This window comes from Typopeltis vanoorti, chromosome 3 (assembly GCF_054136105.1).
Source record: "Typopeltis vanoorti isolate ZY-2024b chromosome 3, IOZ_Tvanoo_1.0, whole genome shotgun sequence".
Taxonomy (NCBI): Eukaryota; Metazoa; Arthropoda; class Arachnida; order Uropygi; family Thelyphonidae; genus Typopeltis; species Typopeltis vanoorti.
Window position 1 is genome coordinate 169,878,608 of NC_143551.1, and position 15,728 is coordinate 169,894,335.

A 15,728-nucleotide genomic window follows, 5' to 3' on the forward strand; every position below is an offset into this window, starting at 1 on the left:
CTAAGTAGCTGGTGTAAGATAACTAAAAAGGTCAATAACTTTCCTAAAAAAAAAAAAAAATTAAAAAAAAATTAATACAATAAAAAGTTAGGAAAGATTAGCTGATTTGTAAAGTACTATCTCCCATAAAGGGGATAGATGTAAGCCGTCGGATCTGTTTAAGTTCGGAGAATGAAGTAGAGGTTCACATGTTTCTTTATAAAGGTGTTCCATGAGAAACTGATTTTTGTGAAGAACTCTTGTCTTTCTCCAATGAACTCTGTGTCTTTCTGAACATGCCATCTTCACTAGACACAGAGTTCATTGGAGAAAGACAAGAGTTCTTTACGAAAGTCAGTTTCTCATGGAACGCCTTTATAAAGAAACATGTGAAACTCTACTTCACTCTCCTAACTTAAACAGATCCGACGGCTTACGTCTATCCCCTTTATGGGAGATAGTACTTTACAAATCAGCTAATCTTTCCTAACTTTTTATTGTATTAATTTTTTTTTTTTTTTTTTTTTTTTTTTTTTTTTTTTTTTTTTTAAGGAAAGTTATTGACCTTTTTAGTTATCTTACACCAGCTACTTAGGTGGCGCTTTTTGGAATTGTCAGTTAGTGTTTAATTTTGAGCTTAATGTACTGAAGATGCCTGTGACACACAGGCGAAAATTATACTAATAAATAATCTTTCTATGCGAGTTTTTTCCGTTATTTATTGTGTACCGATACGTTCACAGTGTTTTTTGGAAAGTTCACTGGTGAATAGATCTAGGATGTTTGGGATGTGGTTAGGGTTATCTGGTATTCTGGTTTGGCATGTGAACAATTTGTGTAAGGTTGTTAGTGATGGCAAATGCTTCAGCATCTCTGCCCATTAGATCTGCACAACTGGAGGCAGAAAGCCAGTTGGTGTTGTGGACATTAAAATCTCCTAGGAAGATGATTTTGCTGTTACTGAAATGGGACTGGAGAAAATCAATCTTTAAGGAAAGAAAATTAAAGAGATCAGACTGATTCGTGGCATTAAAGGAGTGATAGAGACAGCGAATGAATTTGACTAAGTGAGAAAGGGAGATTTTCAACCAAAGAAGATCAAAGTCGAGTGATTCTAGGATGGTGCTCTCTGGCAGGGTATGCCAGAGTGGATATATGCACAGATACTACCCTTGGGTAGGAAAGCGTTAAAGAGTGCGTACTTTGGAAAGTTGAGATGAATAGTGCTGGGGAGAAGTGAAATTTGGGTTTCTACCAAGAAGAGTAGGTGGGGGGGGGGGGGTACCCTGGAGATGGCAGTGGACACTTAAGGTTGGAATTGAGACCACGGAGGTCAGTGAAGTGGGTATGCAAGGCTCTCTCTAGGGTATATATTTGACTGCAAGGTTCTTGAACGTTTCCTATGCAGTGCCTGCATACTGGTCTCCAGTAATCTAGTGTCACTTGATTTCTGCACCAATTTTCCTTGTTTTTTTAGTCAATGATCCAACTGCTGTCTCCATTTTGTCTCCATTGTGTTTTTTCAAATTGTTTTCGAAGCTGACATCCTTGTTCTTGTGCATTCAGCACCCAAATGGATAACTGGCATTAGGTAGACTACTGGAGAGTGAGAACACCAAAAACTGGGTATGAAGCCATGTTCACTTCTTTGTAATCTTCTCAGTTATCTAGCTTTGACACCAAGTAACAACAGTCCCATTTATCAAACATAAGTGAAATTAAGTCCTTCTTACATTAATAGAAGATCACAGGTCTCTTTCAAGCTTCGACCTCAGAAAAGGAGGTTTTCGAGTCTCTCATGGACTGGAAAGTATTTTATAGGCTTATATCAGAACTTTTATCCAACAAACCTGGTCACTGGCTCACTTGAGCACAGAGAAAGCTCTTGTGAAGAAAAATTATCACAATAGAGAAGCAGTACCAGGGAAAACAGCCCTGCAAAATATAAGTTGCAACATGGATGTCCCAGAAGTAAAATAAAAACATTAATTCATCATCATCGTCAAATTCCTCAGGAAATTGATGAGAATGAATTAATCATCAAATGATTAATTTGATGATGATTAATTCATCATCAAATTATGATAGTACTACATGAAAAGGAACATCATTCCAAACTTCCTATCAAAAATTTTCCTCCAGATTAGCCTGTTTACTGTCAACATTCTAATATTATCAGATCTTATATTTCTGTCTTCTAAGGCATTTTTATCATATTAAATCTACTTACATCTTGATCTTCCTCTGGGTATTTTTCCTCCCATCATGGCAAAGAACACTTGTTTAGCTGATCTTTTCTCTCCCATTCTGTTTAAGTGGCCATACCACCTGAGATTAGCTCTGCTAAGACATTCCTGGATGCTAACAATGTCAAGTTCTTTCCTAATAGCCTCGTTTCTAATATGATGCTGCCACTGTTCAGTCTCCTAATCTTTCTCAGGACTCTCATATCTGTTGTCCACAGTCTTTGATCAAGAGTTTTATTTCTAATGCAGATCTCAGATCCATTAGTTGAAATTGGTTTGAACATACAATAAGTTTGAAAATGGTATGATAATATGATACTAAGCTAGCTGTCTTGTATACAGCTAATTTAGTATTTTGACTAATCTCTTATTCCATATAAATGTATTCAGTTGACTTGCTAACATACCAGCTTTGCTAATTCTGCTGCCTACTTCCAAATTTAATTTGCCATTTTCACTAAAAAGCGTGCCTAAATAGCTGAAATGTTTTACTTGTTCTGTAGGTTATCCATTCAGTTGATTTTTCAACATTCCTGCCTATTTTCGTCGTCTTTTTAATGCTGATTTTCATACCAAGTTTAATACAGCAGTTATTCAATTTAGTTGGGGAATCCTGCATTTATTTAAAAGTATAACATCATCTGCATATAATAAAGAGCTGACATTAACATCTCCAATTCTGAAATTAGATTTAATACTGCTTTCCTTCATAATGTATTCCATATAGATGGATAACAGTGGAGATGATGTACCTTGTCGCACACGACTTACCATCAAACCATCTTTCTGTATACCTCCTTCAATTCTGACTGCTGACTTACAGCTTAAATAGAAACCACGTATTGCTCAATATAATGTCCCATTTACACCCAATAACTGTAGCATTTTGAAGAACTTTTCCTCTTTGCACCTTGTCATATGCCTTTTCCAGATAAACAAAACTTAAATACAAATCCTTGTTATATTCTCAAAGTTTTTCAACTATTTCTATTTGGCCTGAACTCAGCTTGTTCTTCTCTAAGTTTCTACTGCACAATTTTTCTTAGCCGTTTCTCAAGAATACTTGCATAAATCTTATCAGGAACACTCGGTAGGGAAATTTCTCTGTAATTATCATATTCAGCTTTATTTTCCTTTTTTTTTAAATAGATGAGTACTGTGAGCCCTCTACTCCAATTATCTGGAACTCAATCCTCTAACCAGGCTTTCTGAATTATGTAGTGTAACAACTAAAACTTTTATACCTTCATATTTTAGCATTTCTGGTCAAATATCATCTACTCTATTGCCTTTCCACATTTTCAGATTTGTGATAGCTTTTCTATTTCAAGTACAGGTGGATATATAACTGGAGAATAATGCAGAAATTTTGAAGCAGTTTCAAATTCGCTATTAAAAATCTATACAATCCGAATTTTTTGTAATTTGACAAAATCTTAGAATATTAAGGAAATGCGAAAGTAGTGCACCAAAACAACATTATGTAAAATATAAGAAGCTGTCCAGAAGAGACAATTCGACTAAAATGATCCTTTTGTTTTCCATAGCTACCTGCATGGATGCTGTTTGTAACAGATGCCAGTTTGGTTAATTACTCTTCTCTCTCTCTTTTTTTAAATCCTGATATGCAAGCTGCAGTTGATGGCTGCATTATCGACTGTGCAGTGTCAACTGTATATGCAACTTGGCATTGCATAGGAAGTCGCAAATCTCTTCTTTTTACATCTCTACCTTATGGAACTGCACTCCTTGTACAGTGTTACCTATGTTCTGAACCTTTAGTATATGCAAGTTAAAGCAGTTTATTCTCAGAGCATTCTGCAAGATAATGATTTGTATATTAGTATTTTTTTCTTTAATATTCTTACTGCTTTCAGCACAATTTATCTGTTACTAACAGTAAACCACAGAATTTTGAATAAAAACCTTAATGATCACCATGGTCTCAAAGAGAAGTGGCAAAAAGCTTTTTCCACTTGAGGCTGGAAATGGAGATGATCAAAGCAACAATGCCAAGCAAATACTGTTTCTTTATCAACAATGAAAAAAAAAAATGTCACTGAGCTTTCATTCACATTCATGAGGGAAATTACTCAAAATACTTACCAAGTGTCCAAATGTCCTGAATGCCATTTCAGACCCAATATCTTCTCCCATAGCAATTAGAGCAATTCCAAGAACAGCAACAGCTTGTTGTGAAGACAGATCTGGAGTGCTATTCTTATCTTCTTTCTTCTCATCTTTATCTTTTTTGTCATCTTTTTTATCCTCCTGCAACAATTACATGACTCGCATTTCAAAACATGTGCAATAGATTTGATCAACTGTGAATGGGATAACTTTCTTTCCAAAACAAAAATAAATAAAATTTAGAACAATTTCAACTTTATAATGAATTCTTTGCCAATGTCAATTTGATTCCATTACTTTAATATATACTTTAATAGTATAATTTCATATTTAAAATATGTGAATTAACTTTTGTTTTGTATTTGTATATTGTAAATTTATAGCTGTTTATATTCATAAATCATAATTAACATATCAATAACACTTTGAGGGGTGCTTAAGGGTCAAAGCTGTATAACTGAGAGGAGACCTCCACATAGCCTTTAAAGGAATGCGGAGAACCGACCAGGGCTTCTGACCTAATGTCCAATCCTCACCTTCTCGTGGTGCACCCTATTGGGTATCTACTTGAATACTGAACAAACGAGGATGGGCTGGCAATTTGGGATTTAGCCGACCAAATTGTATTCTTATTGGTTAAACCAAAATAAAAATGATGGTACAATATGACAAAATTTCATGCCGGCTGGGGCGTCGTTAAACAAGGCCCCCGTTGTTTTCGCCAGGGAACTAGGGCGAACAGCGAAAAGTCAGCTACTGGAACAAATCAGAAAACAAACCCCAACTCAACATCACCAGAGTAAAAGATCGGTACTATCAACGTAAGAAGCCTGAATGGCAAAGAAATGGAGCTAGCTGAGGAATTAGATAAGTACCAGATCGACATAATAGGGGTGACTGAAACAAAAAAGACAAAAACTGATGAGATTTTTTTTGAGCAAGAAATACAAAATGTTATATTCAGGCAATGACAATCAAGGAAAAGAAGGAGTAGCCATAGTATTCAACACAAAATACAAGGCTAATCTTCTTGAATGGCAGTCAGTCTCAAGTAGAGTAATGTGGACAAATTTGAGAATGGGGAACTGGACAATGAGAGTTATTTGTGCCTATGGTCCCACAGAAGGTTCTACTAAGGTAGAAGTGGAGGAATTTTTTGATGCTTTAGAAAAAGCAACTGACACAATGAAAAAGGAAAAGTTGGTCCTTGTTGGGGATCTAAACAGCAGAGCAGGAAATGATTGCGAGACATACAAAAATATTTTGGGAAAATTTGGAGAAAACAGCAAAGCTAATAATAATGGCAAATATCTGTTGGAGTTCTGCTCAGGACAAGGACTGGTTATTACTAACACCATGTTCCAACATAAAAATGTGCACAAATTCACATGGAGAGAAGAGGCTAGGAATAAGAAAAGTCTCATTGACTATGTTATTGTTGATAGTGATGTTTTCTCCCTAGTGCAGGACACAAGAGTGGACAGAGGATTTGAAATTGGAAGTGATCACTATTTAGTCTTGAGCAGGATAAAATTGAATTTCATATTGAAAAGAATAACATGTAAGAAAGTTTTAAAGCGAATAAAAGTTGAGCAGCTCTCAGATGTGAACTGTAGACTAAAATACACAAAGATTATTGAAGAAAAAATGAAAGAGTTTGAGACCAGGAACCAAACCTTGGAGATTCAGTGGCAAGCCTTCAAGAAAACACTGATTGATTCAGCCAGAGAGTCATGTGGTGAGGTTGTCTGCAAGGATAGAAAAATCAGAACTCCCTGATGGACAAAGGAAGTTAAAGAGGCAGTGAAGGAAAAGAAGAAAGCATATCAAAAGTTCCTGTCAAATAAGTCAGCTTGTGCTCTTAGAGAATATAGAGACAAATGCAAGAATGCTAAACACTGTGTAAAACTAGCTAAACAAAAGAAAATAAATATCAAGAAAGTGGCAAAATATTCTGGAGGTTGTTGAAGAAGCTTAGGAATGGAGGAAAGAGTGCTGTAAAAGGAGTTAGAGATGATAAAGGTGACATGAAAACTGGAATAAAAGATATCCTTGAAGTATGGAGTAATTACTTTGAAAAACTGCTAAATGAAACAAGCAGTGATGACAGCACAGTGGTAAAAAACATGACCAAGCATGCAGGCAGGAATACATATCCCTACTTGAAGTAGAAAAAGCCATCAAAGGCTTGAAATGTAGAAAGGAAGCTGGAGTAGATGATATTCGACCAGAAATGCTGAAGTATGGTGGTATAAGAGTCTTACAGTGGCTGCACTGCATAGTTCAGAAAGCCTGGACAGATGGACGAATTCCCAATGATTGGAGTAGAGCTCTCATAGTACCCATATATAAAAAGGGAAATAAAACTGAATGTGAGAATTACAGAGGTATTTCCCTATTGAGTGTTCCTGGCAAAATCTATGCAAGCATACTTGAGAAACGGTTGAGAGGAATTGTGGAAGAAAAGCTTGGTGAAGAACAAGCTGGATTCAGGCCAAACGAGGCTATCAGGATCAGATCTTCACTTTACGACAATAGTCGAGAAAGCATGGGAATATAACAAAGATCTGTATTTAAGTTTTGTTGATTTGGACAAGGCATATGACAAGGTGCCAAGAGAGAAGCTATTCAATACGCTGCAGTTATATGGTGTCAATGGGGCATTATATCAAGCAATACTTAGTCTTTATTTGAGTTGTAAGTCAGCAGTTAGAATTGAAGGAAGTACAGGAAGATGGTTTAATGTTAAATCTGGTGTGAGACAAGGATGTACATTATCCCCTCTGTTATTCATTATCTATATGGATCACATTATGAAGGAAAGTGGTATTAGACATGATATCAAAATTGGAGATGTTAATGTTAGTTCTTTGCTTTATGCAGATGATGGTATACTTCTAAATAAATCCGCTACAAGTCTGCAAGATTCTCTGACTAAATTGAATAGCTGTTGTAATAGATATGGTATGAAGGTCAGCAATAAAAAGACAAAGACAATGAAAATAGGCAGAATCATTGAAAATGTCAACTGTGTTGTGAATGGAGAACCTGTGGAACAAGTAAAACATTTCAGCTACTTAGGCACGATTTTTAGTGAAGATGGTAAATTAAATATAGAAAAAGACAACAGAATCAGCAAAGCTGGTATGGTGGGAAGTCAATTGAATAAATTCATATGGAATAAGAGAGAAATTAGTCGGAACACTAAATTAGCTGGATACAAGACAGTGTTCAAACCAGTTTTAACTTATGGATCTGAGAGCTGGGTCAGAAGTAAAACACTTGACCAAAGACTAGAGACTGCAGATATGAGAGCCCTGAGAAAGATTATAGGTGTGAACAGATGGCATCAATGGCAATATCATATTAAAAACGAGGATATTAGGAAAGAACTTGACATTGTCTGCATCCAGGAATGCGTTAGCAGAGCTAATCTTAGGTGGTATGGTCACCAAAACAGAATGGGCAAGGAAAGATTAGCAAAACAAGTGTTTGCTGCCAGGTTGGCAGCAAAACGACCCAGAGGAAGACCAAGATATAGGTGGATTGATACGGTACAAAGTGCCTTAGACGATAGAAATATAAGATCTGATAATGTTGGAGTCTTGACAAGTAACAGACTGATTTGGAGGAAAATTGTAGATCGGAAGTTAGTAATGATATAAGTTTTTCATGTAGTACTATCATATCCTGTACACCCCTTGTGGGTACATGGCAGGAATTTGATGATGATGATGATAACACTTTGAAAAAGTTCATACTGAACACACATTTCCAGGAAGTTTATATTCAGCAATCCAATGACCAACTAGAATTAAAACAGATTTCATATGTGTTTTAATTCTAGTGTGAAATTCAAATAAAAAAATAATACAAGTCTGGTTTACTGTTAACAGAGGGCACAGGTAATAAAAATCAGAGAAATCGGGAAATGCTGAAGAATAAAGTCCTACCATAAAATACTGTAGCACAACTTTCAAGCAGTGGAATATCTTCCTCAAAATTTACACGAGCATTCTTAAAAAAAATCGAAGAGGAAATGTAACTTTTCTTTTTTTTAAAAACATAATGAATATAATGAAGATTTAAATATTCAGTTAATATGTTACAAACCAGTGAGATTTAAAATTTTTTTTTATGTTATTTAATTTTTGCGAGCATTATCTGTGGACTTACTGGAAGAATTTATTTCATTTCACAATCACTCAGGATAATGTGGCAATCTAGTATGTATACAAGTGCATTTTTTTTAAAAATTTACTGGTACTTGGGGCTTTAATTAGAACATACACACAGATCAATATTAAAAAATGGAAGCTCTAAATAGGGTCCTTAAAATAGTTACCAACATCTAAACTGACGTGCTGTCACAGTAAAAAAAAAAAGACTATACATGCACACATAGAATAATGACAATTACTGTATTTCTAATGTTTCATCGTGTGTTTCTTCTGTGTATGCTTATACCAGAAAATGTCCTCAAAAACAAAGTCATGGTTTAGCAACTTATCCACATTCTATAATAATTTTACTATTGAGCTAGACAAGGGAAATGGAAACACCATGATACTTTTGGATTTTGCTAAGGTTTTTGACAGAATACAGCATGGAAGACTAATGCATAAACTGGAGAATATGAGATTGGATTATAAAATGGCTGACAGATATCAAAAAGGTATATGGGGGATGTGAGTATGGAAGATTTAAGGTAATCAGTGGTGTATCACAATCAGCCCTTGGTCCACTGTTATTCAATCTGTGCATTAATGACATTGGGAAGGATTTGAAAGACAACATACAACTATTTACTGTATGCAACTCATTTACTTTTACAGTAATACAATAACTCAAAAGATATTGCACTGCTGAAATAAATTTGACATGTAAAGATAAGGAAGTCGTTTTTCCTCTTTACAAGGTCTTGGTTAAGACCTCACTTGGACTATTGTGCACAGGTCTGGTCTCCTGGTTTTCCCTTGCAATTCTGATACAGTGGAGAAGTACAAAGTGTCTTTAAAATGATATCAGGATTGTGGAATACTATTTATGAAGACTGATTAAAAATTTGTAGATTGCAGACACTAGCAAACAGGGAAAGAGGGGTGATATGATTGAGGCTAACTTCTGAATGGATAATACAGGATTTCAGTTGATAGAATTTTTCATTGTATGGAGGGTGGAAGAAAAGAGAGAGGACATCATTGGAAGATGAGAATGAATGATGCCAAGGAGAGAGAGAGAGTGAGATCTAGATTTTTACCTCATAGAGTGGTGCGTGATCGGAACGGAGTGCCATCGGATATTATGTGTGCAAGCAGTGTGCATGAATTCAAGCACAAATACAACAGCTGGTGCACATAGTACGTGGCCTCTATGTTGTATATAAATATGTATATTATGGATGTGTATATATATATATATACATATACATATATATATACATATACACACATAAAAAATTAGTTTGAATGACTATATACCGAGAATGAAAAAAAAAAAAAAAGGTTTAATGTTAAGATACTACTAGTTTCGTTGAATAAATCAACTTCTTCAGGTATCACAGGCAAAGAATTATATAAGATAACAGCGACATGATAAAATTACATCAACAGATCTAGTATAAAACACAATAGTACATTTTAAAAAAGAAATGTGTGTGCTGGAGTTCCAATTGAAGTTGACTACGTGCGTGAGCTGTCATAAGTGAGCCAATACTGGACAGTGGCAATGTGTGCATCAGAAAGATTGTAGCTAAGGCTGTTGTTAATATGGGATGAATCGAGTGATATTTCTCTAGATTCGATAATCTTTCTTTCGAGTTCATTATAACACACATGGATATTAGAAGTTTGCGGCCAGTCTACAAGGTGTTGGCCACCTTCATCCGAATTGATAGAGAAGAGAACGTCGCTAGAGAGAGCACTGGCCCTGGTCCTATCGTAGGATATGTCTCTTTGGCGTTCTTCCATACGTAAAGGATGGATTTAGCTGTCTGGCCGTAATATGGTTTGCCACATTCACACAAAATCTTGTACATGCCTGGATACTCCGGGGGTGGTGGTAAAGAACGATTATAATAGTACCACATAAAAATGGTACACTGTTACTAACGTCTTATCAACAATTTTCGTCCAAATTAATCTGCTATCTGTCAAGATTCCAATATTATCAGATCTTTCACTTTTCTTTACAGCCTATATTATTAACAGCAGCTATGTTCTATAATGGTAGGCTTGAAATGAAAAGAACTCAAACAGTTAACTTTTAAAATAGCTTTGTTATTAAAATGTTATACATAATGTGAAATTATTCAGGAGAAATAATTAAATCAAAGTATAAAATCAGGCAAAATATATAAGATGGTTTTTGTAATAATCATGTTTTCAAAGTTGTCAAGTAAAATTTTACTTACGTGCAATTAATTGGAATACATATTTATATAAATCTTTTGATATATCAAAATAAATATACATAGATACATAAATGTGAGTGCACTTATAAAAATAAATACCTTTTCAGCTGGCTCATAATGCTCACTGCATATATGCAAAAGATGTTGGATTTTTAAAACATTTCCGGTACCTATAATTAAATATCCAAAAGGAACTGACAAATACATAATAACCATGACTAGTAAGTAATCAGAATAAAAATTTATAACGATAATAAATAATTATAACAAATCAAAGCTAAATAACTTTGTAAAAGTTGTTTAAATATAATTTAATATTTAATAATAAAAATTATAAATTATTCATTTATAATTTTCTTATAAATGAATCATTTATAAGAAAAGAAAAATCTCAACTCCATAGCACACCACTCATGAAGTTACAGAGAAAAGGAGAAAGCATATCAAAAGTTCCAAGCAAGTTAGCATATGCCCCCCAGAGAATATACAAAAAAATGTAAGAAAGTGAAGCAATGTGAAAAAGGTAGCTAAACAAAAGTAATAGTGGAAAGACTTTGGTATGAATATAGAAGGTAAACATCATAATGGTGGTGAAATTTCTAGAGACTATGAAAAAAGCTTAGAAATGGAGAAAAGAGTACTGTTAAAGAAATCAGAATTGATAAAGGTGACATGAAAACTGAAGATAAAGATATTCTAGATGCATGGAGTAATTACTCTGTAAATGAAGTTACCGGCAAATGAAACAAGAAGTCACAGAACAATGGTAAAAAATATTTACCAGGAATGCAATCAAGAGTACTTAGCATTTGAGGAAGACAAAGCCATCAAAAACATGAAATGTAAAAAGGCAGTAAGAGTTGATGATATTCAACCAAAAATACTCAAGTATGGAGGTATAAAAGTTTATAGTAACTGCACAGCATGATTCAGAACACACACACACACACTTGGATAAACTCCAATGATCTGAAATATGACCAAATTCGAGATTATCGGAACTGAGCTCTCATACAACCCATCTATAAAAAGGTAAATATTACAGAGGACTTCCCTGCTGAGTTTTCTATATAATTTTTATGCAAGCATATTTGAGAAGAAGTTAAAAAAATCCATGTAAGAGAAAAATGAGAAAGAGTAAAGCAAAATAGGGGTGGTCAGAAAAGGTGTTCACTTTAAGACAAAAAGCTAAAAATTCATTGGAATATAATAAGGATCTATATTTAAGCTTTGTATATCTGAAAAGGCATATGACATAGGTGGAAAGCAAAAAGCTTTTCAAAACATTACAATTATATGGCATAAATTAAACATTATACAGAGCAACAGAGTCATATTTAAGTTGTGTGTTAGCAATTACAATTGAAAGAGGCAGAGGAGGATGACTGTAAATCAAGTGTAAAGATACAAATATCTCCACTATATAATAAATATATAATAAATATAAATTTATTTAAATAACAACTGTTTTAAATAACTTATAAATAACAACTCCACTAAGTGAAGCCGTTATCTAAAAATTAAATCTCTAACACATGTCTATTAAACTTCCAGTAACTGACATTATCTCCATTATCTCCATCATCAATATGCTTTATTAAGCATCATTAAGTGAACATTGAACCTAATTGCAGATATTCTACTCAGCCCTTTATTTTATACAGCTTAAATAAATACTCTTATATAAATACAGTACAACTCTGTAGGATTCCTTTACTAAATTCGTATTTGCGATTTCATATGAAAATCGCAAATACGGGGGTAATCTAAAAAGTTCTCGGCTTAACAATGAAAAAATGAATTTATAATTTCAAAAGTATTTTTATTTTTCTACATAATCTCCCTTAAGACTAATACATTTATTCCAGCGATGCTCCAGGGCCATTATCCCCTCCCTACAGTGGTTGTCAGTAAGATCTGCAAGATACCCCTCTACAGCTGCAATCACCTCCTGATTCGAAGAAAAATGCTGATCAGCGAGGAAGAGTTTTAGTTTTGGAAAGAGATAGAAGTCAGAGGGAGCAAATCTGGGGAATAGGATGGATGTTCCAACACTTCATAGTGCAGATCCCTTAATTTTTACCATTGTCAAAACACCTTTGTGGGCGGGTGCATTTTCCTGATGAAAGATAATTTTTTTCTTGTGCAAACCAGGTCTTTTCTCACCAATTTTTTCATCTAGTCTTGTTAAAAGATCAGAATAATATTACCTGGTTATTGTTTTACCCTTTTCAAGATAATTAATAAACAAAATGCCTTTAGCATCCCAAAACACCGATGCCATGACCTTTTCCTGCTGATGGAACTGACTTTGTCTTCTTTGGCGCTGAACAACAGGCTTCTGTCCACTGTTTTGACTGCTGTTTGGTTTCTGGTGTGTAATGGTGAATCCAAGTGTCATCCATAGTAATAAACCAACACCCAAAATCAGTTTTATTCTTGTTAAAATGCTCCAAGCACTGTCCAGAGATTTTCATGTGAGTGCGTTTTTGATCTCCTGTGAGCAAGTGCAGCACCCATCTTGTGCAAAGCTTTTTCATTTGCAATTCTTCATGCAAAATATATCCTACACGTTCTTTTAAAATGCCTATAGGCTCAGGAATTTCACTCACTTTGACTCGCCGGTCATCCAATACCATATTGTGCATGTGATCAATTATTTCTGGTGTTGTTACACTTTTTGGACGTCCTTCACGTGGAGCCACATTTAAACTCTGCAGCCCATTTCTTAATTGCCGAAAATGAAGGAGAAGAGTGCCCATAAACTTTTATGAACTTTGAATGAATTTCTTTTGCCGTTAAACCTTCTTTTACAAAGAATTTTATAACCGCACGATACTCAATTTTATCCATTTCAAGGGATACAGACAACACTTTTGCTTCAGACAGCATAAAACAAACTACTCGATAGAATGACTTGCAGTTTCAAATGGATGCCTATGAGATGTACCAACTTAGAAAGAAAAAAAAAAATCATGCTGATAGCGTTGCCATCTATGGTCAAGGCACCAAGAACTTTTCAGACCACCCTCATAAAATGACAAACTATGAAAATATGCAAGAACACTGAAAACATCAGCTGCATCATGTTCAAAATAGGTACGTAAGCTGTATGTTTGTAAAAATTAAGGACAAACTAAAACTTATGAAAATAAATTTAATAGATGCAAAATTTTCACCTCATTAAGGCATCTTCAGTATGTCGACAATGGAACATGATTAAAATGCATTACCATAGCATAAGACAGCAAATGGTAAACAAATTCCTAATGTTTTTTTTTTTTAACTCTCTCTCTCTCTCTCTACACACACACACACACACACACACACACACACACAATGTAAATATTATAAGACAATAATTAGGAATTTATAGAAGATCGATACTATAATATTGCTCATAAAAAGGAATAACCAAAGGCCATCAGATCTGTTTAAATTTGGGCAATGTACAAAGGCCTCACAGCTCTCTTTGTGTAACTGTTCTACAAGGAATCTACTTTTGCGTAAAAGCTTGTTTTTAAGGTACCCACATTTGGTCAAGACAACGTGTTTAGCTAGGTCAGACTGCTCAAGCTCATGATACTGGATATAAGATTTATGTTCCTCATGATGGACAGCTACCAGACTGTCTGAAGTATGACAAACCACAGGAATAAGAGATCTGATAGACACCTGAAAAGCTGAATAAAGGCAGATGAGGAAAGGAAGGTAGAAATCTTCCTAGAAGGACGAGGACACCCGGATGTTGAGAGGTCTCAGAACTTTAGCAATACCTTCAGGAATTTCTTTAATATATGTAAATAGAATCCAAGCAATTTCTCCCAGAGACCATCAGAATAAAGCTATTAAATGCTTTGCCAATCAAGGACTCATTAAAACCATCTTTTAAACAGGCAGATTTGATATAATTCAACTCAGTGTAGATGGACTTTAGTGGAACAACTATAAGTACAGTGTAATAAGGCATTAACGGATCCAACTTTTTGACTGCAATGATAATGAGAAGTAGCATGAAAGTACTGATCAGTAAGCATTTCCTTTCACAAAATGGAGAATTGCAAACTACCATCAAGCAAAGAGTCCACAAACCTAGAAAGTTAGCTAATTGTTTTTCTCCTCCACCAAGGTAAACTGAATGCTAGAATGGATCACATTTATTTTCAATACAAAGAGTTTCAAATCTGGTGGAGAACCATTCCATATCACAAATATATCATCAACATAATATATGATGACCTCTGGTTATATTATTATTGTTATTATTATTGTTATATTATTATTAAATTTCTCATCAAGTTTTAAAAGAGGTAAACCGTGAGTAGACATAACTATACATAATAAATAACGGAAAAACTCACGTAGAAATATTATTTAATAGTATAATTTTCGCCTGTGTGTCACAGGCATCTTCAGTACAATTAGGCACAAAAATTAAACACTAACTGACAATTCCAAAAAGCGCCACATAAGTAGCTGGTGTAAGATAACTAAAAAGGTCAATAACTTTCCTAAAAAAAAAAAAAAAAAAAAAAATTTAATACAATAAAAAGTTAGGAAAGATTAGCTGATTTGTAAAGTACTATCTCCCATAAAGGGGATAGACGTAAGCCGTCGGATCTGTTTAAATTAGGAGAATGAAGTAGAGTTTCACATGCTTCTTTATAAAGGCGTTCCATGAGAAACTGACTTTTGTGAAGAACTCTTGTCTTTCTCCAATGAACTCTGTGTCTAGTGAAGATGGCATGTTCTGCAAGTCCAGACTTTTCAGGTTTAAAGTATTCAATATAAGATTGGTGTTCTTCTAGCCGAATGGAGGCAGATCTTCCCGTTTGTCCGAAATAACATAATCCACAAGAGCACATAAGTATCAGTTCTTCTAGTTGAAGAGGAGAGTAAATTAGATAAAAATTTTGAGATTTTGTAAGTTGGGTATGGTCTTCCAAAAGTTCATAAACCAG

At 34.5% G+C, this 15,728-nt stretch overlaps 1 protein-coding gene across 1 annotated transcript in view; it reads right to left on the minus strand.

Moving 5' to 3' along the window:
- Rpn1 (regulatory particle non-ATPase 1) overlaps window positions 1-15,728 on the minus strand; it is a 243,607-nt gene that overhangs the window by 53,598 nt on the left and 174,281 nt on the right. The window contains exons 15-16 of the mRNA XM_090416189.1: window positions 10,867-10,937; window positions 4,332-4,496 (exon numbers count right to left, since the gene is read on the minus strand). Coding sequence (XP_090272315.1) covers window positions 4,332-4,496; window positions 10,867-10,937 — 236 coding nt within the window. The remainder of the gene's footprint in view (window positions 1-4,331; window positions 4,497-10,866; window positions 10,938-15,728) is intronic.